Below are 25,649 nucleotides of genomic sequence, written 5' to 3'. Positions count from 1 at the left end.
CACTTTGTAACTCTCAAGAGCTCTGAGTGATCCTTGCTTTCTAAACCTTTTGCATGGTTTTTTCTTGTTCTTGACTGGATGTTCCCCATCTCTTGTCAACCATGGTTCCTTCACCCTACCATCCTTCCCCTGCTTCAATGGGACAATCCTATCCAGGAAACCATGCACATTCCCTAAACATCATCCACATTTCTGTTGTACATTTCCCTAAGTATATCTGTTCCCAATTTATGCTCCCCAGTTCCTGCCCAACAGCATCATAATTCACCTTCTCCCACTTAAGTACTTTCCCATACCATCTCCTCCTATACCGTTTCAAGGTAAAGATTAGGGAAGTGTGGTCATTGTCTTGGAAATGTTCACCTACCAAGAGATCTGACATCTGACCAGGTTCATTGTCTAGTACCAGATCCAGTTTGGCACCTCCTCCAGTTAGTCTGTCTACATACTGCATCAGGATTTTTTCCTGGTCACACCTAATAAACTCTACCTCATGTAAACGTTTGGCACTGAGGATGTGCCAATCAATGTTAGGGAAGTTGATGTCAACCCCGTTATTTTTTGCACCTTTCCAAAATCTGCCTCTTGATCTGCACTTCTTTGTCTCTGTTTCTATTGGGGAGTCTATAAAATATTCACAAGAGAGTAATTTCTCCTTTATTTCTGACTTCCACCCACAGTGACTTAGCAGACTGTCCATCCATAATATCCTCACTTTCTGCAGTTATAAAACTCTCCCTGATCATCAATGCCACTCTCACACCTCTTTTACCTCCCTCCCTGTCCCTTTTGAATATCTAAACCCCAGAACTTCCAGCAGCATTTCCTGCCTTTTTGACAGCCATATCTCTGTAATGGTTGCAACATCATAGTTCCATATACTAAGCCAAGCTCTAAGTTCATGCTTCTGATACCACTAGCATTAAAAAGGCACATTTCAATCCATCCAACTGACTGCAATTGTGCCCTTTCTATTGTCTATCCTTCCTCACAATCTCTATACACACTACATCTACCTTTACACCAACATCACCTTCCCTAGTCTCTGAGCTATCATTCTGGTTCCCAACCACTTCCTAGATCAATTTAAACCCTCTCAAAGAGCTCTAGCAAACCTGTCCACAAGGATATTGCCCACCCCCTCAAATTCAGGTGTAACCCATCCCTTTTGGACAGGTCATACATTCCCCAAAAGAGGGAATATACATTCCTGGGAGGAAACATAGCCATCACAAATCAGTTTCACATTTACAGAATCTCTTGTCTGTTCCTCTAATTATTGAATCCCCTCTCACTACTATTCTCCTCTTCTCCCCTCATCCCTTCAAAGCCTCTAAGTCAGAGGTCTGTTTGTTGTGGATTTCCCTGGTAGATTGCTTCCCCATCCCACTCCCCACCTCCCTAACAGTTTCCAAAGTGGTATACTTGTTCTAGGGCCATGTTCTAACACTTCAAAGCCAAGATTACAGGATGGGTCAAGCATCCAGCTGCGGCATGATGAAACACATATTTTGCATTTCAATACCATAGATCCTAATGCTTTGGTAGTGCTCTAAAGGACCAAAACACCAATGGCTCTACGCCTTCCACACTTTCATCTTGAACCCATTAACCCATGCAGAGAAAAATATCTGAAGACAACAAGCACTAAAGAGGAAGATTGTCAATACTCCTGAAGTCAATGGAACAAATCTAACAGCACACATTTCATCAGAAGCTTTTCAACATATTTCCAATACAGAGTCCAGCAATGCATCAAGATTTATGTACAGGATGCATTCCAAAATATGTCAATATTACTTACATTAACTGCATGTATGCCATTCAATGTGTCTTTTTTAACTTACCCATTTTTACCATGTGGCATTAATGGTAAGGCTAACATTTATTGCCCAATTACCAGGTCATGCATGGGCTTCGGGGTACATATTGCCCACACAAGGCAGAGATGGTGTACTTCCTCCCCCAGGGGAATTAGTGAACAATCTAGTAGTTTATAACAATCTAGTAGTTTTGTGGTTGGCATTAATAATAATAGCTTTATTTTAAATCCTGATTATTAAGTGTCCTTTGATGCTTTGGTTACCATGGTGGAAGATGAAGTCAGATCTCTCAACACAAGAGACTGTGCAGATGTTGGAAATCTTAAGGAATCATGCAAAATGCTGGAGGAACACAGCAAGTCAGGCAGCAACTATGAAGGGGAATAAATAGTTGATATTTCAGGTTGAGACAGGACTCAAGAGGGAGGAGAAAGAGCCCCTTTCTGGCCTCTCCCCTCTTCCTTTCCAGTCCAGATGAAAGGTCAGGTCTCTGAACGTTAGTCCATGTATCTGGGTTATTAGTCTGGTAACAATCACTGTAACACCATTATGAACTATTGCCTCTGTGTTGGCCACTGACTAATTCATACAAAATATATATTTTTGCTATTGTTCTCTCTCCACAACTAACAGATAAACTGAAGAGGTTATCTTAAGGGTTTTATCTGCTGCCATATAGGACAGAAGGTACAACCCACTCTTCCTACCCAATCAGAAGCTGGATCTGAGAGTAAAGAAGTAGAATTATTTCAAAATGTCTGCTTGAAAAAAAGATAACAGGGAGTTATGTATATGTTATTAACCTGCAATATCGGTTAATTAGCTATTGCTTTTCATGTGCTGCTGGGCATTCTGTCAGAATGAGCTGGAAGTCAGTAGACAAAAGACCTCTGTACATACATGAAGGAGTTAAAACTAACACATTATCAGTGTAATTCCAAGTCAAATTAATTTAGAAGGCATGCCTCCTTTTTCTGGACTTGAACTCAAACCGTTATGGCAGCTGGCCATCCACTTCTGAGATAATCTCGGAACCTCAGCTGCACATGTGGCACATTTCATGGTCTACTGCAGATTCACGCAGAGAATAAAGCAGCACTGTGCCAGTGTAGACTGCACACATGCCCTAGGATACTCCATTGTGTTAGATTCTGGATGACACCACATCAAAGAGCTTCTTGTTGTGCTTACAAAGTTCATTTGTAAGCAAGCATTGTAAGCTCTGAATCTTAAGGCACAGCTTGTGGCTGCCTCATTACTCTCTCCACCTTAGTAATGCTCATAGTTATGTGAACTGCTGGGGCCAGCAATGACGAAAAATAATGACGTGTACCTTAGGAGCACTAGGTACTACAATTCCTCCAGTCCTAACAAGTTATGCTCCATGCGGCAGGAACACTGAAATGGTGTTAGTTTATTAATCTTGCATGATCAGACAAGACCTGTTGTTGTGTACATGGCAGTACAGAGCATACCTAACCGTACTTGATGCATGGAACAGAGTTGTGGCTCTAACACCTACATTCAGTGCATGGATAATGGAATTCCTTATCTCTGGGGAAAATAATTCATCACCTCATGGCAGTCAGCAAAAACAACAGTCTTTTGATTGTAGGGAGAAAACACTTAGGAAATAAAGTTTGACAACTTCACCATGCTCCAAAAAAAAGGGAGGTGCTGAAGGGGTAAGGACCAATTGTAAATCCTGGGACAGGCATCATGCCATCTGTCAACACTTAACCATCAGTAACAGCTGTTCATTGTCAAACTGATCATGTCCAAGCACAATTTTACTTTGATACTCCTGTCTGCAAATGATGTATAATTGAGTAACTAAATTCAGAGCAGGGCCCTATTTATTGGATTTGCTCCTTTACAGAGGAGTAAGATAATTGTGTGACATGCCAGAATTGAATTTAGGTTTAATTTTTCATCATATCATTTCCCATTATGTCTGTGTGATTCCTTTCTTTTCAAATAAAGCATTATTGCAATCTCGCTAAATTAATGCATTTGACAAATGCATTACAGCTCAATTACATTATGGCTTTATATAGTATTTCTGCAGAGGGTTGACCTCTAAAAAAGACGGTTCAGTGATGATGTGTTTCTGACTAATCATTATTAAACTATGCTTCCTATCTGTGTATAGAAGAAAATTCTTCCTTTTATCAGAAAGTAAAAAAGTTCTATAATCACTACTTTGGTGAGTACTATTGGACAAAGTGACTAAATTAAATGCCACTCTGATTTTACCTGCCGTAAAATTCCTATTTTGCCATTTATTAAAATATTCAGCACACTATGAAATGGCCTTACAAAACAGATGAGTGTAGGACAGCAGGCAGTAGTGATTCAATGAAAAGATATGGTTTGCTTTGTATGGACTGCAGGTACTGAGAATAAGGGGTGCAGAGATATATTTACTAGATTTATAAAACACACTTTTCAGATAAAGATAAAGGTAGCTTCTAATAGACTGTGAATCAATCAAGTTGTAGAGTCAGAGTTGAACAGCACGGACATAGACCCTTCAACCTACCACATCAGTACTAAACGCATACCCACCTCCATTTCCCTGAATTAATTTCGTATCCCACAACACTGCGCTCATTCAAGTACTTGCCTTGATGCCTTTTGAATACTGTTACTGTTTGGGCCTCCTCTACCAGCTCTGACAGCTCATTAAAGATACCACCTACTTTATGAAAAATTGACCCCTCGGATCTCCTTTAAACCTCCTCTTTCCCACTGAAGTGCACCTTGTGAACTTTGCTGGTCGTAAATTATTTCTGCAGCCCCAAGGGATTGTTTAAATCTCAAGGCTGCCCAAAATCCATCCTCAGAATTTAATTCTCCGTCAGTAACACTCTATCATAGCATAGATTCGTTGTACACTGTATTAAAGTCAAAGGAATGGATTTCAGAGTTACAGTAAAACATGCCAACTATAACTAAATGTTATGTTAACATTGCTAACTGGGGAAGAATTTCCAGCACTTGACTGTATGAGATTACCAGAGTATAATTTATTCTGCATGTAAATTAAAGTTGAGACAACAATGTGACATCTTATATAATGATTAAGGTAGAATAAAGAAAATGATCTGAAACTCCTTCATAAGCTGCAGCTGAGAGAGAAAAGCACAACAGTTACAAGTCTGGCAACTGTCCAAACATGCACCACAACCTCATCACTCCAAGGAAAATTAAGTTCTCCATTCACTGGTACCTAAATACCACCTCAATTGAGACAGGCATCGCTGTACTAAAAATAAAAATGGAGCAAATTAAGTTAAAAGGCTTCCAGAGCTACTGTTGATATAATGAAACATTGCTTTACGTTCTGGATGTAACCAATGCAAAGATGAAGCTTGATATGATTTCACACTGTCTTCTCACTGCTTATCCAATTCTGATTTCAATGACAAGTGACGCCTCATATTTTTACTTGATGTGAAGATACATCAGAACATAATGTGTATTCTAACTGTCATATATAATTCTAATTTGCTGAAAGAAAGCATTACACAAAATTATTTGTCTATTGGCTTAGTCCTGAGAATAATTCGTTACCCATTCTCTCAACTTGTAAACAGGGCAATGTTATTCTTCAAAAATAACAATATCTCAAATGTCAAATTTAAACAACTGCAAATGAACTGCTTTCAGAAAACCATAACATTTGAGACATAGATGGAACGATCTTGCCATAGCTCATTATTTAAATACAATTTACATGAATTAAATCACCATGCATGGATAATTTTCCATTCAATTGGAAATAATTCTTTTGTTTTTGCAATTATCATGAACAAGACGTCAATGTAAATCATCATTTTTGAAAAATCAAGATATTGTGAGTGCAGAATGAATGGGTAATTGGTATTATTTCTGTATTTTGCAGATGTAGCATTAACTGTATATTTTAGTAAAAATATCGCTGAAGAACTGTTATTTATCATGCTGTGCCTTCCGTTCTACCAATTGTGTGCAACAGGTTCCTAGTTCTCAAAAGCTAAGAAATCCAACTAAAAACATCACTAGAAATACCTTTTCTGAGGTAAGTTATGTTAAATTATCATCACAAACGATGGTGAGCGATGCGAGGTGAATTCGGGAATGAATCAATGCAGTTGGAGTTCCGATGCCCGTAGAGCTTCCCTGGGAGCGAGGTTGGACCGCTCTGGGTGCTACAAGGGGCCCGGGCAGAGGAGATTCGATTATGATCCACGTACAACTGGCCTAGGTGCAAGGTTGGTTCACTCTGGGCACCGAGCTGATTTGAAGAGCTTGAGAGTGGCTTCCGGTTGGGTGACAAAATCTGGGTCTGAAGCCAGTCACTGACTGGTATTCAGTGCAGGGTCTCATGATCCAGGGTAGATGCTTCTAGTTTGTATTCCTTGAAAAACAATAACTGTTTATTTCCCTCCATAGATGCTTTTAGACTTGAATCTTTTTCTTATTAATAACAGAGTCATAAGCAAGGGAATATAGCTACAAAATAAGAAGCTGATCATTTAAAACTAAAATTCATAGCAATTTCTCATCTCAGTGAGTAGTGAATCTCTGGAATTCTCTTCCCCTGAAGATGGTTCTTGGACAGAGATAAAAAAAGTATTTAAAGGTTAAGGAATTGCAGGGATATAGGGAACCAGCAGAGGAGTTGAGATCAGCTATGACTTTATTGAATGACAGAACAAGCTTGAATGACCTAGTAGACTAATATTGATAAAACATGGAGGACAGACAATGATAGACATCCTCACCAATATCTGCAACAAAATCTGGCAGACCAAGGAATGGCCAACATCTTGGACAAAAATCACTCATCATCACTCTCTCCAAGAAAGGCAACTGACAGCATTGCCAGAATTATAGACCCATTAAGTCTTACCAGCTATGCAAGCAAATTGATGTTAAAAGTCATTTTGAACAGACCGCAATGACAGGCAGAAGAAATAATCACCAAAGAGCAGGCTGGATTCAGAAGAGGAATTACAACAGGACAGATATTCAGCCTCTGAGTACTGTGAGAGAAATACAACCACCATCAACAGGACATCCTCCACATGTTCATAGACTTCAAGAAGGCATTCGATAGGGTGTGGTATGATGCACTCTGGCCGCAACGAAGAGATATAACATGATCTAGAAGCTGATCCAAACCATCAAGCAGTTCTACACTAAAGTTAGCATTGCAGTACTTGCTCAAGGCACAGTTGGAGAGTTGTTCCACACATCAGTTGAAGTCCGACAAGGCTGCCTCCTTTCACCCACGCTATTCAATATTTTCCTGGAGCAAATAATGACAGATACATGGAAGACCATGTTGGTAAAGTCAGCATCGGAGGACAGATCATAACCATCCTCAGGTTCACCAATGACATTGATGGGCTGGCAGGAAACGAGAATGAATTGGCCTGCCTTGTGAACTGTCTGGCCAACATGCTAGATATGGCATGGTGATCAGTGCAGAGAAAACCAACCTGAAGTTACTGGCTAAACAAAAACCAATCTGGAGAGACAATAACATTGCTCTCAGATCCAAGTTGAAATCCCTACATACACCTGGGCTCTCCATCTTCTTGAATGCATGCGAATCATGGGCTTTGACAACAGAACTGCAAAAAAGATCCAGGCAGTAGAAATGAGATGCTTCAGAAGGCTTCTCAGCATCTCCTATACAGACTATGTCTCAAATGATGAAGTACAAAGAGCCATCACCCAGCACATGAGACACTATGAAGATCTACTGTCCACAGTAAAGAAGAAGAAACTGAAATGGTATGGCCACTTAACAAGATAAAGTGGACTCTCAAAGACCATCCTTCAGGGAACCATGTTGGGTAAAAGAAAAAGGGGCAGACAGAGGAAGAAATGGGTAGACAGCATTGCAGCATGGACCAGAGAGATATTTGCTGCCACCCAGATACTTGCCCGCAACCGTAAGGGGCAAAAGCAACTGGTGCAGTGCTCATCTATGCCACCCCTACAACCCAGGTGGGTTACAGGATCCGTAACCATAATATTATCCAATGAAGCTCAGCCACTCCAAGGGTAGGGGGTTGGGATGTTTTTCAACAATAACAGCATTTTCCTTGTCAGCAGGTTTAATAAAAACATGCAGTTTCTCACTTTTCCTACTTTTGAAGAAAGTCATCAACTTCAATATATTAAATGTGTGTCTTTCTCTCTGCCCTTTTGAGTGTATTCAACATTTTCCGATTTTATTTTGGATTCCTGCATCTGTAGTTCATTCTTTTCAATTATGTAATTAAACATCCATATTTTGCAGTCCAACCTGGAGGCTTCCTCCTAAACCTAGCTCCTCAAAGTTGTTAAGCAAGAACTTTACTCAGAAGTCAGCATATGTTGTTATAGAGAAACATTAGGCTGGCAACTTGTTACTGAAACAAAGCAGGTAAAATTGGCTTGATCCCATACTATTATGCAGAAGAAGAGATTAAAAGAAGCTATTTATTCTCAGTGAAAACCACTTGGCAATTAAATCCAAACCCCACTCCACCACCCAGATCTATTTGTTTTCTGACACGGAATCAGCATCCCGATTTTAAAACGATAATTGAAATTTATCAGGAGAAGGGGGAAAAGCTTTCTGCTTTTATTTTTCGGCTAGAGAGGCAGCTAAATTGCTTGCAGCACAGAGGGGTCATTCAGGCGGCTGAGGTGGATCAGTTAAGAATGGACCAGATAGCCAGGGCATCCAGTCCCATGACCTAATTGCTTGGGGTCTCTGACAGTCTCGTAAGATGCACCCCCCTCCATCTTTTGTTGAGCTGATCAGAGAGGTACGGGAAGAGGAGAATGCGGCGGAGGCATAGGACTCAGTCAGCAGGGTACAGTCCTCAGTAGTAGTCCCCTGCGGTGGTGACCCCGGGGAGCGGTAGAGGAGATTGCGGCAGAGCTGAGAACGGAGATATGTCAGCTGTTATCAGCGGGTGTGACCCCACCCCCATATGATGGAGCTGATGGGGGTGGGGGGTGGATTCCCCAAGGGGACAAACAATGCGGAGGGCTACTGGCAGCAGGTGTCACACCAGAAGGATAGTGAGCTCCCGGTACCTCAGCAGGGAGAGTCATTGGGAAAACCGAGAGGAGACACAGTGAGGGAACGGCCTGGTGTCTCTGAGGAAGCCCGTTCCCAGCAATGTACCCAAGGAACCCCCGAAAGTGAAAGGCCTAATTCCTGAAGGCTTGGTGAGTCCATGCTCCAGTGTGTCTCTATGAATAGAGGGTATTTATGGTAAAGCCATACTTGACACCAGGTCACAGGTCACATTGTTGTACTGTTCATTTTATTACAACCGGTATCTGAAGCATTTACCATTGACACCATTCAGGGCACTGGAGATCTGGGGGCTTAGTGCTAGTGATTATCCATACGACAGTTATTTGTCAGGGAAGTTGGAGTTCTCAGAGGCCGATGTGGGAGTGACTGAGGTCCTTGATAAATTACTGCTGGTTTGTCCGGACCATGGTGAGAAGGGCGGCGTTTCAATTCTGGTGGGGGACCAATGCCCCTCTTGTGAGCTTTCTGGGGACACTGTCTGTGCACCCGGGGTTTCAAGCCACTTTTGAGGAAGTGCGTGGCTGCACCAGGCCAGATAACAAATTTAGACAATGGACTGTGTGGTTCACCCAGTCGAAGCCAATGGTGGAATAGCCCAGGGAATTAGCGAGAGTGATGGGGATCCCCAAATTTCCCGGAGTGCCTGAGGGTGAAGCCCTCTTAGTGGATGCTCTGGAAGACCACGAAGGGGAGTCAGGATTTCCTGCTGGGGTACTGGTGAGGCCCGAATTGCAGAAGCCCTCAGTTGTACAGGAACGCAGGATGGCAGTGATTGTCAGGAACACTACAAAGAGGGAGGTCACCTTCAAGCAGGGGAATCCTTCTGGTGCATTTGATCCCGGTGACGGTCATGTCTAGTACCGCTGTGAGACAAGCCGGGGAGAAACTATTGGAAAAGGGGGGAAAGTTGACCGCTGAGTCATTCAACTTTGGGGACTTCCCGGTTCCTGTGGGTTGGAAGAGGAGCTTGGTAGATAAGATTTTGAAGCTGGAAGGTGTCTTTTCCACTGACGAGCTTGATGTGGGTTGTTCCAAGAGGACGCGTCACACTACCCGGGTGACTGAGGATACCCCGTTCAGAGAAAGGTCGCAGCGACTGGACCCTGCAGAGGTGGAGGGCGCTCGGCAGCATCTGTGTAAGTTGAAGGAAGCTGGGATCATCTCCGAGTCCCGAAGCCCCTATGTGTCTCCATAGTAGTGGCCCAGAAGAAGAATGGGAAGGTATGGATGTGTGTGGACAATAGGACTCTGAACAGGCACACCATCACCGATCAGTATACGGTCCTGAGGATTGAAGACGTGCTGGCCTGTCTGAGTGGTGTGAAGTGGTTCAATGTGCTGGACTTGGGGAGTGGATATTACCAGATCCCCATGAGTGAGGCCGACAAAGAGAAGATGGCAATTATATGTCCCCTGGGACTTTTCCAGTTCAAAAGGATGCCCCAGGGCATCTCGGGAGCTCCTGCAACCTTCCAGCTGCTCATGGGGAAGACGGTGGGGGATATGAACTTGCTTGAGGTATTGGTATATCTGGATGACCTCATAGTATTTGGATCCACCTTGGAAGAATGTGAAGCGAGACTGCTGAAGCTGGTGGGCCGCCTGAAAGCTGAAGAGTTAAAACTTTCCCTGGACAAGTGCCAGTTCAGCCAAATGTCTGTTAGCTATGTTGGGCGCATAGTCTCAGGGGATGGGGCAGCTACTGACCCAGCTAAGATCGAGGTGGTCACCACTTGGCCAAGACCCCAGACTGTGAGTGCTCTATGCTCGTTCCTTGGGTTCTGTGGTTTGTGAAAGGCTACGCGAAAGTGAGTCACCCTTTGAATCAGCTTCTGTGCAGTTACCCTCCCTTGGGGAAGAAAGGGAGGTGGGGAAAGGACAGGAGGGTGGAGAGTATCTTAGACCGTCAGAGCTCTTTGGACCGAGGTGGGATGCAAAATGTGAAGAGGCCTTTCAGTCACTGAAGGAGCTGCTGTCTCAGGCGCCGGTGCTGGCTTTTGTGGGTCCCCGATTGCCATATGTACTGCACACAGATGTCAGCCGAGAGGGTATAGTGGGCGTCCTGTATCAGAATCAGGGCTCCGGGTTGAGGCCCATTGCGTTTGTCAGCCAGAATCTGTTGCCCTCTGAGAAAAACTATCCCATGCACAAGTTGGAATTTTTGGCGTTGAAATGGGCGGTGGTGGATAAGCTGAGTGACTACCTCTACGTGGCCAAGTTTGAGGTGAGGACAGACAACAATCCCCTAACTTATATCTTGACCTCAGCAAAACTGGATGTCACAGGCCATCGGTGGTTGGCGGTGTTGTCTGCCTATGATTTCAGCCTGAAGTACCAGCCGGGAAGCAGCAACGTTGATGCGGATGCTCTGTCCCGATGGGCACATGAGGGACTGGTCAGGGACGAGGAGCAGGAAAACATTCCTGCCCCGGGGGTGAAGGCCATGTGTCAGTTTGCCATCAGCGTGAAGGCAGTGGGAAAGGACAGGCAGGAGCGAGCGATGGATCAATTGTGGGCTTCGGATTACGCCATCCCCCAAGTTTACTGTTACCTGACTGCTCTGAAGACAAATCAGCTGCTGGAATTGAGTTCTGGGGAAGTGGCTGCAGCTCAGCGAGATGATCTGGGCATTGGTACCATTTGGACGGCAGTCGAAAAGGGAGACGTGGCTCAGGCGGATAGGACAAAACACACGTCAGTGCCTCCATTACTACGAGAATGGCCTCGATTGGAGTTGAAGAACCAGATCTTATACCCGGTCACATCACCCCGAGACCAACCCCGGAGTTGCCAGCTGGTTCTGTCCGAGAAGTATCGGAGGATGGCGTTGAAGTCACTTCATGCCGATTCTGGACATTTTGGGGTGGAAAAGACCTATGGATTGCTCAGAGACCGGTTTTACTGGCCCTGAATGAAGTCGGAGGTTGAAGAATACTGCAAGTCATGCATTCCATGCATACGGCGAAAGACACTGCCTACGTACGCAGCTCCCTTGTCCCACTTGCAGAGAGCGGAGCCCCTGGACCTGGTGTGTATGGATTTCCTGTCAATAGAACCTGATGCCAGCAACACAGTGAATGTCTTAGTCATCACGGACCACTACACCAGATATGCTCAGGCTTTTCCTACCAAGGACCAGAGGGCATCTACGGTGGCAAAGGTGTTATGGGGAAGTATTTCATTTACTATGGCCTTTATGGTGATCAGGGACAGCATTTGAGAGCAGACTCATTCATGAGTTACTGGGCATGCTTGGAGTCGAGAAGTCAAGGGTTAGGGTGAAACTCAGAGAGGCTTAATCAGGCCTTTCTAGACATGCTTAGGACCCTGGAGATCAGCAAGAAGAGCAGGTGGAGTCAACATATTGAGCATCTGGTTCACAGTTATAATTGTATGCAAAATGAAGCTACTGGGTACTCGCCATATTATCTTAAGTTTGGGCGTGAGGCAAGGTTGCCCCTTGCCCTTTGCTCTGGGACTGACGAGGGTGACTTACCACCAAAGATTTATCTGAAGTATGTGTCTGACATGAGAAGAGAGCTGAAAAAGGCTTATGAATTAGCTGGAGTTGCGGCTGCACAGCAGAATCAAGGAAATAGCAGAGGTATGATCAAAAGGTGAGGTTCTCCCAACTCCTGCCAGGAGACAGAGTCCTCATAAGGAACTTGGGGCTACCTGGAAACCATAAGTTGGCTGACTGCTGGGCAGCTACGCCCTATGTGGTGGAGAGTCAGATGCCAAACCTACCAGTTTTCCAGATGAAACCAGAGGATGGGATTGGGCCTGTCAAGATTCTCCATGGGAACCACCTGTTGCCCTGGGTCAAGAGGTGCAGGTAGACCCAGAGCCCGACTTGGAGCCTACACCTAGTAAGAGGACTCTGTGAAAACGTGGGGGGGGGACTATCGGCCCCCCAACAGGCGAGGGTAGGCAGGCCCCCACCCCTGAGGGGGATACTGATTCAGAGGATGAGGACCTGGATGTGTGGTATATGCTGCCTTTCACTAACTCCCCAGTGATTGAGGAAGAGGCTCCCGGCCCTTCTCCCATTGAGACTGGTGAAGAGGGGGTGGGGGGTCTAACTGTGGGCAGCCTGGGTTGCAGCAGGACTCTGCAGGGGAGGAAGCAGGGTTTGATCATGGAACAGAGGTTCTGAGTTGCAGGTGGGCACGAGTGATAGATCGGGGGCGGCCTCGCCAGGTAGATCGGAAGTATCCCCAGTAGTGTCAGAATCTGAAGAGTTAGATGATGGGGTGCGGAGGTCTCAGAGAATTAGGAGACCACGGGATAGACCGGCCTACGTAACACCAGGGGAACAGAGTGTGACCCCTACTGTGTTGGGGAGCTATATCTCTGCCTTTTCCACCTGGATTGGGCTTTGTGTTTTGCAGGAAGGGTTGGTAAATTATCTCAATATCATGAGGACATGACTAAATTTGGTGGGGGGAGAGTGTAACATGCTGTAAGGTTTCACTGATAATGTAATGGTTTCTCTGTAGCAGCAATGTTTGGGTTATGACGAGAGATAACAGGGTTAGGAATGCTGTTGTTCTTTCTTGTGAGTCTGGAAGAGAGATTTTCGCAGTCTTTTGCTGGGGAGAGATGAGCAGAGAAGACACAAATGGAGAGAGTTGGTAGACAGCCAGACGGGGTGAACTTGGAGCGAGGGTCCGAAGGTCAGCAACGATCGGACTTATCAGTGAGCTCCAACATTGCGCAACAGACTGTTTAATAAGATTAGGCCCTTTTGACCTTTTGTTTCATTTCTTTACTAACCATATAGTCTAAGTAAGAATTATAAAGCTTAATCGTTTAATCGCATATTGTGTACTGTTTGTTATTTCGGGGTACTGATTTGTCAGGCAAATAAGGGTTATTTGCCTGACAAATAACCTAGGCAATAAGGGTTCAGACGACGATGACTGATTTGTAACAGGGGACACATCGCAAAGCATCCACCCAAATGAGATTTCCTAAGTTTCGCTGGGCCTGGGGCTATCACCCTCTGTATTAAGCCGCTAGCTGAAGCGAGAGTTACATCACTAAGGACAATTACCTTCCGGAGCATGCACTCTTCTTATGAGAATCATCAGGGATAAGATACAAAAGCCTGTAGATGAATATTCAATGACTCAGAAACACCTTCTTTCCCTCTGCTATCAGATTTCTGAATGGTCCATGAACACTACTTCATTATTCCTTTCATTACAATATTTATTCTGTAAATAATTTCAATTTTTATGTCTATGCAATCACTGCTGGAAAAGAAACAAATTACAGTGATAATAAACCTGACTCTGATTGTATATAATTGACTATATTGTTTGTCTGTTTCCACTTATACAGGGTTGCTTGGGGAGGTAGGTATTCAGCGATACAACACAAAGGAAGCCATTCAACCCACTCAGTCTACATCAACACATTCAAAAAGCAGCTGAGTTAGCTGATGTCCTTGAGAATTTCCCTGCCCTCAAATAACAAAAAGCTGAAGTTCAAAGTATTTGAATGACCAATTTAAGGCTACTTCCACACTAGACTGGATAATTTTGAAAATGCCAGTTTCGCGTAAAAACAACAGGTGTCCACACTAGGCGTTTTAAAAAATGCCTCTGTCCACATTAAACTGGATATATCCTCCTACTGGGCATGCGCAGGACACAGAAAACAAGCGAAGAGGAAACGTGCGGGTTTGTCCAGTTACAGACTAGAAAAACTTAAAAAGGAATTGCCAAGCGAAAGACTTGGTGCGCCTTTGTCCAGAAACATTTCCTACAGCCATAGTCTCTTCACCGATGAAAGGGACGACAGCTACAACTAAATGCAATAAGGCTTGTTACTGGGTAAAGGTGAAATTTGCTGTTACCTCATTTGTTTGCCTTTACTTTTGTCATGTCTTTTTGTATTATTTTGCTGTATTTAACATGTGCAATAAAACGAGTTACTAGGCAAAAGTGACAATTGCATCTATTGAATGTTTGCACAAGCAATACATTAATAAAGCACCTTGTTAAATGTATAAAACATGTCTTCATCAGTGTTATCTTGTATTTCCATTCAATGTTACATTAGGCTGTTACACATATATTGTCAGATATTGTTGTGGTGTTGGAGGTTGAGTTCAAGAAAACAATGAAATGCCCCACTGCCATCACCATTTGTTTTGGCACATCATGACAGCGATTTTAAAAATAGCCGGTTACCCCGTACACACTAAACCGGATATTAGGAATTTTCAGATTTATTCACTCTGGAGAGCACTTCTGAAAATCTCCATTTTCGGGGGAGAAAAATGCTGTTTCAGTATGGATGGAGGGTCAAAACGAAGAGAAAAAGCTTTGGCTACTGATTTATCCGGTCTAGTGTGAACGTAGCCTAAGATCCACAATTCAAGAACATGGGCTTAACTGATGGTGTCTATATTTGGCTAGTGGAGATACAAATGGATTGCATCACTTCTTCCAATGCATAAATTTCTATGATTCAATTATTTTTCCAACTCCCTTATGAAAATAATTTAATTTTATGCTTTTCATTCAAATCTTAACCACTGAAGTTTCTTCACACCACCTACAACTTTGCCAATCACCTTAATTTCATGTCCACCAGTTTCTAACCTTTCATTAAAATTATATATATACATTGAACTTTAAATCTATTCTGTTAACCACAAATGCTCATCCTTTGAACTATTCTAATACATCTTGTCAGTCTCTCCTTTAAGCCCATCTTCCCATTTGGTTCTTTACCATAATTCTAGAGAAAAAAAAAACATGAAATGGTACCAAATGCAGACAAAAAAAAACTGCCAGCAGGTCTTTGATCCAAAAGCATGATTGATCCAGCTTTGCAACTGAAAACTAATTCCTTCCTAAATGCTTTAATTATTCCTGATGGAAGACAGCTGCACCTTAAGAAGGTTCATTAACAAAGACTTAACACCCTTGTTTACAAATTAATGTTTGCTTCAAACAAAAAGAGAGCAGCCCAATTCAGTTTTACTTCCACATTTGCACCAGCTGAAATCATAGCTGTTTTTTAAAGATAAAACTTCACAGTAAGGTACTGGCTAGTACAATGACTTCTGTAAGACTGAGGTTCAGTTCCTGCCACTGTCTGTAAGGAGTTTGTACATTCTCCCCATGACAGCATGTGTTTCCTTCAGTTGCTCCCAATTCCCTTCACATTCCAAAGACATTTAGGTTTGGGTTAGTAAATTGTGGGCCTACTCTGTTGGTGTGGGAGCATGCTGACACTTGCTGGCTATCCCCAGCAGATCCCAACACAAGCAATTCATTTTACTGAATGTTTCGATGTTTTGATTGTAATGTGACAAATAAAGCAAATTTTCTAAAAAATCTTTTTACCTTTTCAATGCTCATCAACTGACTGAATTATTCAAAGGAATTAAAATCAATTCTGCATCAAAGTGTGGTAAGTATTCTTTAACACAATTAACTAGCTACTCATAATTCTTGGCCATCCATGTACTGCATGGAAATACTATCCACCTTTTTAACAGTAGACCTGGAAAAGGCTGTTACCTTTTGTACTTTTATTTAATGTAAATTCTCCTGACCTTTGTTTCATGACCAGCTACTAAAGCCAATCTGAAAGATCCCTTGAATCCAGAGAGTTTGTGCAAGCACGGGGTTGCCAAGCAACCATTTCAAATCAAAAAGCTTACCTTATAGCTGAGATAAGCCAACAGCATTGTTTCAAAGAAACTTATCAAGGCCACGGTAACCTGAAAGGAAATAATAGAAATTAATACAATGGGCTATCAGAAGAATTCACCCTCTGATGTTTTAACTAATTCCTTCCTAAATGCTTTAATTATTCCTGATGGAAGACAGCTACACCTTAAGAAGGTTTAAATAATCTTTTAAAGATATTACAGACTATACCAGCAATTCATTCTTAAATGTTGAATTGGGACAAATTCAATATTAACATTGCTGACTTCCAAATTGCACAAGATTATTACAAAAGCCACAAACTTAATTTTTTTTGTTTTTAGCTAGGAAAAATGATTATTAATAATTTCTTTAGCAGCCCATGCATGGCTCTTTGTTAATTTAAGATCCATTAAATCACATTTTTGTGTTTAGTTATGCAGAACTGTTAGTGTAACAACTGTTACAGTCAATGAGCTCCATGGTTTAATAAACACAACATTCTATGATGAGTTTACTCAAAATTTTACAGTAAAATACACATTTAATTTTAAATCATACTCTGCCTCGCTTTAATATTCCAGTTTCCAGCTAATTTCTGTCATCCTATCACGGAACTGATTTATAAAACACATTTGATTTTGTACCTGTATTTGCACATTTGGTTGTAAGCTGGGTGGCCAGTTAATGCCTCCTTTTGTGACTTAGACTACCTTCTAAATTGTTGGGCATTACAAAACCTTGTTCTAAATAACAGTGTCATAAAATACCAATAATTTGATTGTTGCAACATTCCGACTGAATTCATGCATTTTTCTGAATTTTGTCAAAATGTTATTTATGAGGAAAAAATGCTATGCTGAAATTGTCACAAAACATGAATAAGGATAGATATAGTGAACTCTGTTTCCGCCTATTGTCAGTGTACATAACAATCTGCCCATCAAAAGTTTCATTTAATTAGTCTGGGTCACACCAGCGTAGATGAGGCTGCTTTAAGTGCACCGGACACAATAGATGATCCCAGCAGACTCGCAGGTGAAGTGTTGCCTCACCTGGAAGGACTGTTTGGGGTTCTGAATGGAGGTAGGGGAGATGGTGAATGGGCAGGTGTAGCACTTAGGCTGCTCGCAGGAAAAAGTGCCTGGAGGGAGATTAGTGGGGAGGAACGGATGGACAAGGGAATCGCGGAGGGAGCGATCCCTGCGGAAAGTGGAGAGTGGGGGGAAGTAAAGATATATGTTTAGTGGTAGGGTCCCCTTGGAGATGAAGTTGCGGAGGATGCAGGCACTGATGGAATGATAGGTGAGGACAAGAGGGACTCTATCACTATTACATCAGTGGAAGATGGTGTGAGCACAGATGCACGCGAAATGGAGGAGAAGCAGGTGAGGGCAGCATCAATATAAGAGGGAGGGAAACCCTGTTGTTTAAAGAAAGAGGACATCTCTGATGTTCTGGAACAGAGTGTCACATACTGGGAACAGTTACAGCTGAGACAAAGAAACAGGAGATAGGGTAGGAAGAGGTACGGTCAAGATTTTTTTTTAGAGGAGATGGGGGATAAAGGTATAATCAAGATTTTTCATGGAACTCTGGATGAGAAAACTTGGTGAACAGAAGTGGTAAGTAAAACTAAAACCGAGCAGTTTACTTCAGAATTGAAGACCTGTCTCAAGGCAACAAATAGGGTACGGTTGTTGGTCTGCAGTGGGAAGGAAGTGACTGTAGAGACCTGGAGCAGGTAAAATCCATAGGCTGAAGAGGATTGATAGTACAATGTTCACACTGTAAGGAACGGACTTTTGTCCATAAGTCTGTTGGGACCTGTGGAACCCTTAAAATAGAGAGAACTAAACACAGTTAAGGTTGGAGGAGTTGTAGTAAATTAATAATAATTTGAAGACAATTGTGAAGTATCAAGCCACAGTCAAAGGCAGTTGAGAAAAGGAGGAATGTGCAGCCAAAATCCAAAAAGGGAAGATGAAGAAAGGAGAAGCTGGTGTCTGAAGAAACAAACACATCACTGCATGGTGGAGAGCTGCACAAACTTTGGAATATAAAGACTGTCTGCAAAGAAGAATCAAGCTGCAAGGAAGTACAAGCAGCATATCAGGTGAACTTGCTTCTTCGAAAGTGTTTTTCATGTGGATGTGTGTTTTGTGCAAAATTGTTAATCCACAACATTTATGTTTGATAACTTTGTATACAACATTTGCAAATAAGAACAGTAATACATTCATTGATGGGAATTTGTTGTGCTTAACAGGCAACAGTACATTTCCGAACATATATATTTTGCCTGCTTTGACTTATCAGACTGTGTATGCCTCCGTATCCTGATAAATTGAAGCAGGTGTGTTACTGCTACCTTAAGTGACTCTGTCATGTGGTTATGGCTTGTAATGTTGTTGACATTTTGCAGATAGTTCAGTTGCACACACTGTAATGAAGTGCTTTTAGTCCCGATGGAACTCATAAATTGACTGAACATAATACAGTCAAGTTGGTAAGACATGGAAGGGATGTGACATGTTATCAAGACAATTTCAAAGTATAATTTCAGAGTCAGATTGTATTAATGGTATCTGGTTTTCACAAAAATATGTGGTATTTACAGTACTGTGCAAAAGTCTTAGGCACATATATATATATATATATATAGCTAGCAACACACACACAAAATACTGGAGGAACTCATCAGCCAGGCAGCATAAACAGATGATGTTTTGGGCCGTGACCCTTCTTTAGGACTGGAAAGGTAGTGGAAGAAGAAATCAATACTTATGAAATCTGGTTGGAGGCTTTCCAGACGGAATATAACGTGTTACTCCTCCACCCTGAGGGTGACCTCATGTTGGCACAAGAGGAGGCCTAGAACCGACGCATTGAAATAGGAATAGGAATCGGAGTTAACAGGAAATCTCACTGTGGCAGATGATGCAGAGGTGCTCAGCAAAGCGGTCTCCCAATAATTTTTATTCTGGACAACACCAGACTAAAAAGGTGGAGGGAGGGGAAGGAGGATAGCAAGAAGATGATAGATGAGGCCAGGTGGGTAGGAAAGATAAAGGGCTGGAGAGGAAGGAATCTGATAGGAGATGAGAGTGGACCATAGGAGAAAGGGAAAGTGGAGGTGATAGGCAGGTGAGAAGAGGTAAGAGGCCAGTGTGGGCAATAGAAGAAGGAGGGGGGAGAGGGGAGGGGACATTTTTTTAACAGCAAGAGGAAAATCAATATTCATACCATTAGGCTGGAGGCTACCCAGATGGAATTTAAGGTGTTGCTCCTCCACACTGAAGGTGGCCTCATCTTCCTACAATAGGAAGCCATGGACTGACATGTCATAACGAGAATGTGAATGGGAATTAAAATATTTGACCACTGGAAAGTTCTGCTTTTGGCAGATGGAGCAGAGGTATTTCAAATGGGTCGGCTCCAACCTGATGGCATAAATATTGGTTTCTCCCTCCCATAAAAAAAAGGGGAGGAGCACCTCACATCTCCTTTGGTAGAGACCCCGCCACCAAAACGCATATACTTCCACAATAATAATTGATTACCACCTCTGAACTTTCCCTGTCTAATTTCACGTCTCAAAAAATTTACCCAGTAGGTATGACATAATCACCCGGAAGGTTACAGCTCAATCCCAAAGGAGCGCAGTTTAGCTGATCTGTTAGTGTTGACAGCAGAACACAGCATGATATATATCCTGCAAACCTAACTACCGTACAATTGTAGATGCTGACTGAAGACAGTTAAAAACCTTCAAACACCTGCTGACAAAACTTGTATATTAATAATAGCAAGCTGAAATCAATAAAGCATGAACACCAGCAGCCAAAGAGCTTTGCTCATGTGACAGTAGGAAAACTGGATAGTTAAAGTGCAAGAAAACGTATACATACCAGCTAAAGCTAAGAGATAATGGCACTGGTGGCAATAAGTGGGGGAAACAAATGGTTTCTACTGCATTTTCATATCCATTTTTGCAACTAGTTCTCTGCATCCTTGCATGCTGCTTCCTCCTGCTTCTGCAGTGATTCGGTATACACAATTGTGTAGTTAGTATTCTGACCACAAATCATAGCCTGATCTGAGTGACAGTCACTGTAAGATCCCATACTGTAGATTGATCAAAAGATTAGAATTCCAGGCGGTCAAAGCAGATTCCTTTGATTATGTAAATATAAGGAGATGGGTTATAAAGTTCACTGATGCAAAAATTGACAGTGCAAGTGAAAGTCATAGACTACAGAGAGATTTCAATGGACTAGCAATGAGGCCATGAAATTGGAAAATGGAACTCAATCTACAGAACTGTCTGGAGGGCAACCTAGGCAAGAGAATACACAACAAGCCGCAGAATTCTGAAGAGCTACAGAGGAACACAGAGATGAAAAACAAACACAAGACTGTAAGGAAAGATGGTTAAAGCAGCATCCAAGATGTTTTCCTACACCGTGTAGAGCACAGAATGTAAGACAAGGTACTGTACATCATTTTAAAATTACATAAAACTCGAGAGCAGAGTACTGATTAACACATCACAGTAAATAGGGAAGATGGAAAGGAGACTTATAAGGATATTGCCAGTGCTGCAGAAGTTCGGTAGTTACCACAATTAGCTAAATTGTGGCTATTTTCTTCAGAATACTAGAGGCTTAGAGATTTAATGAGGTGTATAAAATTGAAAGAGGCTTGGATAGGGTAAATGTGCAACACTTTATTTCCCTTCACAGGGTGGGCAGTAACTAGGATGAGAAAGGACAAAAGCTGCTTCACCCTATAAATCTTCTATGAGGTTGGGGAAATGCTGTCTGGAAGGATGGTGACAATGCATTTAGATCAGCAATTGTTATGTCATATTCTGCACAATTATGGAACGGATATTGAAAAGCAAGATTAGTCTGATGGGTTTTCTTTGGCAGGAGGAAGAAAACACTCATCTCAAACCTTCGCTACCTTATGGCTCTTCAAGGCTTCAGCGAAGGAAGGCTTCAGTCACAGAAAGCAAAAGAAAGGCTCTAGGTTAAGTTTCATTTTCCTTCCCTCCTTTATATCTGCTCAGCTAGGATAGAGATGTCAGGCAGGATAGTGGAATGCTCCTCTTGCGGGATGTGGGAAGGCAGGGAAACCTCCGGTTAGGGGTAGTAGGGTTTGGTTGACCTAACAGAGGAAAGTCACAGTAGTTGGGTCTCTGGCACTGAGTCTGGCTTTGTGACTCAGAAGGGAAGGAGGGAGAAGAGGCACACTGTGGTCATATGGGATTCGTTAGTTAGGGGCACATACAGGAGGTTCTGTGGGCAAGAACAAGGTTCCCAGATAGTACATTGCCTCTCAGGTGCCAGGGATATCTTGGATCAACTCCTCAGCATTCTTAAGTGAGAGGATGAACAGCCAGAATTCGTGGTTCATGTAGGTCGAGTGACAAGATTCCACACACAGAGTTCTGGGATTTAAGTGCTAAGTTAAAGGGCAGGGCCTCAAGGGTTGTGATCTCTGTATTGCTACCCATCCCATGTGCTAGTAAGGCCAGAACTAGGAGGATTACACAGGTAAAAATGTGGCTAAGGAGTTGGTGTTGGAGGGAGGGCATAACATTTTTGGATCATTGGGCTCTATTCCAGGGAAGTTGGAAGTACAGATGAGACAGTTTGCACCTGAACTAGACGGGTCTAACACCCTAGCAGGAAGGTTTCTTAATGCTGCACAGTGGGGTTTAATCTAGAGATGCAGAGGGATGGAAACCAGAGAGCCAGAACAGTTAGTGGAGAGGTTGTGGAGGCAGATGTTGGTAAGATCTCAGACAAAGTTAGGACACAAAAGGTTGAGCATGGTGCGACCAGCGTCCAGAGCTACGAGGTCCAGACCCCGGCCTTCACCCTGCCTTGTGCAACTGCATCCTAAACTTCCTGTCAGATCACTGGCAAGTGGTAAGAGTGGACTCCCTCACCTCTGCCCCTCTGACCCTCAACCCAGGCGCTCCTCAGGCCTGTGTCCTAAGCCCCCTCCTTTACTCTCTTTATACCCATGACTGTGTTCCCACCCACAGCTCCAATCTGCTAATTAAATTTGCTGATGATACTACATTGATTGGCCTTATCTCAAATAATAACAAGACAGCCTACAGAGAAGAAGTCATCACACTGACACAGTGGTGACTGAGAAAACAACCTCTCCTTCAGTGTTGCAAAAACAAAGGAACTGGTTGTGGGTTACAGGAGGAATGGTGATGAACTAACCCCTACTGACATCAATGGATCTGGGGTTGAGAGGGCAAACAGCTTTAAGTTCCTCGGCATACACATCACCGAGGATCTCACGTGGTTTGTACATCCTGACTATACGGTGAAAAAAGCACAAGAGCACCTCTTCCACCTCAGACGGTTGAAGCAGTTTGGCAAGAGTCCCCAAATCCTAAAGACTTTGTACAGGGGCACAATTTATAACATCTTGACTGACTGCATCACTGCCTGGTATGGGACTGTACTTCCCTCAATTGCAGGACTCTGCAGAGAGTGGTGCGGGCAGCCCAGCGCATCTATAGATGTGAACTTCTCACTATTCAGGACATTTACAGAGACAGGTGGGTAAAAAGGGCCCAAAGGATCATTGGGGACCTGAGTCACCCCAACCACAAACTGTTCCAGCTGTTACCATCCAGGAAATGGTACTGCAGCATAAAGGCCAAGACCAACAGGCTCCAGGACAACTTCTTCCACCAGGCCATCAGACTGATTAATTCACACTGATAGAATTGTATTTCTATGCTATATTGACTGCCTTGTAGTACATACTATATATTATAAATTACTATGAGGGGTGATTGATAAGTTTGTGGCCTAAGGTAGAAGGAGTCTGTTTTAGAAAACCTAGCACATTTATTATTCAACATAGTCCCCTCCTACATTTACACACTTAGTCCAATGGTCATGAAGCATACAGATCTTGGACCTCCAGAAAGTGTCCACAGCATAAGTGATTGATAAGTCTGTGGCCTAAGGTAGAAGATGAGTTATACAGATCTCATTGCATGCACATGCAGTTGAACTCTTTGAGTGATTATGCAGAAAGTGTGAAGTTTATTTACTTACCTCCTTCTACCTTAGGCCACAAACTTATCAATCACCCCGATGAGTTATTAACTTCAAACTTTCTGCATATTCACTCAAAGAGTTGAACTGCATGTGCATGTAACATGAGCTGTATTACTCATCTCTTTCTACCTTGGGCCACGAACTTATCAATCACCCTTGCTGTGGACACTTTCTGGATGTCCAAGACCGCTGGACTAAGTGTGTAAATGTAGGAGGGGACTATGTTGAAAAATAAATGTGCTAGGTTTTCTAAAATTGACTCCTTCTACCTTAGGCCACGAACTTATCAATGACCCCTCATAAATTACACATTGCAAATGGAGACATAACGCAAAGATTTTTACTCCTCATGTGAAGGATGTAAGAAATAATGTCAATTCAATTCAATACTTCAATGCAAGAAGCATCATAGGAAAAGCAGATGATAGTGCTGAAGATGAGACAGCTGGTATATGAACGGGGACAATGTGTCATGAGGAGTGGCTGTTGATAGGACAAAACTGCAGTCAACAGGATGACTTGCAATATAAAAGGCACACAGAATTGAAAAGGGTCAATACAGGACTAAAGCTGTGATATTTGATTGTGTGCAGTTTAAGGAATAAGGTACATGAACATGTAGCACAGTTGCAGATTGGCAGGTATGATGTTGTAAGCAACACTAGATCATGACTGAAAGAAGATTATACCAGGGAGCTTAATGTCAAAGGATAAAGCTTGTACAGAAAGGACAGGCAGGAATGCAAAGGGGATGGCGTAGCTCTGTTGGTAAAAAATGAAATCAAATCATTAGAAAGAGGTGACAGGGTCAGAAGGTATTAAATCATTGTGGATAGGGCTAAGGAACTGCAAGGGTAAAAAGACCCTGATGGGAGTTGTATGCAGACCTCCAAACAGTAGTAAGGATGTGGTCTACAAATTACAATGGGAGATAAAAAATGCATGCCAAAAAAAAAATGTTACAATGATCATGGGGGATTTCAATATGCAGGTAGATTGAGAAAATCAGTTTGGTGCTAGATTCCAAGAGGGGGTGCTTCTGAAGTGCCAACAAAATTGCTTTTTAGAGCAGCTCATAGTTGAGTCCACTAGTGGACCAGATATACTGGATTGTGTGTTGGCAATGAACTGAAATTGATTAGAGAGTTTAAGGTAAAAGAACCCTTAGGGGTAAGTATTCATAATATGATCAAATTCACCCTGAAATTTGAGAAGAAGAAGCTAAGTCAGATGTATCAGTATTACAGCGGAGTAAAGGGAGTTATAAAGGCATGAGAGAGGAGTTGACCAGAATTGATTGGAAAAGAACACTGGCAGGGATGATGGCAGATCAGCAATGACTGGATTTTCTGGAAGCAATTTGGAAGGTACAGGATATATACATCCAAAAGTGGAAGTAGTATTCTAAAGGAAAGATGACACAACCGTGACTAACAAAAGAAGTCAAAGCCAACATAAAAGCCAAAGAGAGGGCATATAATAGAGCAAAATTTAGTGGGAAGTTAGAGGATTGGGAAGCTTTTAAAAACCAATATGAGGCAACAAAAAAGTAATTAAGAAGGTAAAGATGGAAAATGAAAGTAAGCTAACCAGTATTACTAAAGAGAATACTAAAAGTTTCTTCAGATACATAAAGTGTAAAAGAGAGGTTTGAGTGCATATGAGACCACAGGAAATCAATGCTGTAGAGGTAGTAATGGGGCACAAGAAAATGGCGGATGAACTGAATGAGTATTTTGCATCAGTCATCACTGTGGAAGACACTAGTAGTATAGTGAAAGTTCCAGGTGTTAGAAGTCATGAAGTGTGTGAAGCTACCATCACTAGAAAGAAGGTTCTTGGGAAACTGAAAGGTCTGCAGGTAGATAAGTTGCCTGGACCAGATGGTGTACACCCCAAGGTTCTGAAAGAGGTGGCTGAAGAGATTGTGGAGACATTAGTAATGATCTTTCAAGGA

General features: G+C 42.6%; 1 protein-coding gene across 1 annotated transcript in view; it reads right to left on the bottom strand.

Moving 5' to 3' along the window:
* The window catches only part of LOC140737212 (potassium channel subfamily T member 2), an 879,580-nt gene that overhangs the window by 562,829 nt on the left and 291,102 nt on the right, over positions 1-25,649 (bottom strand). The window contains exon 6 of the mRNA XM_073063510.1: positions 16,601-16,660. Within this exon, the coding sequence (XP_072919611.1) occupies positions 16,601-16,660 (60 nt within the window). The remainder of the gene's footprint in view (positions 1-16,600; positions 16,661-25,649) is intronic.

The sequence above is a fragment of the Hemitrygon akajei genome, chromosome 12 (genome assembly GCF_048418815.1).
Source record: "Hemitrygon akajei chromosome 12, sHemAka1.3, whole genome shotgun sequence".
Classification (NCBI taxonomy): domain Eukaryota; kingdom Metazoa; phylum Chordata; class Chondrichthyes; order Myliobatiformes; family Dasyatidae; genus Hemitrygon; species Hemitrygon akajei.
This window is presented reverse-complemented; position numbering and strand designations above follow the sequence as displayed.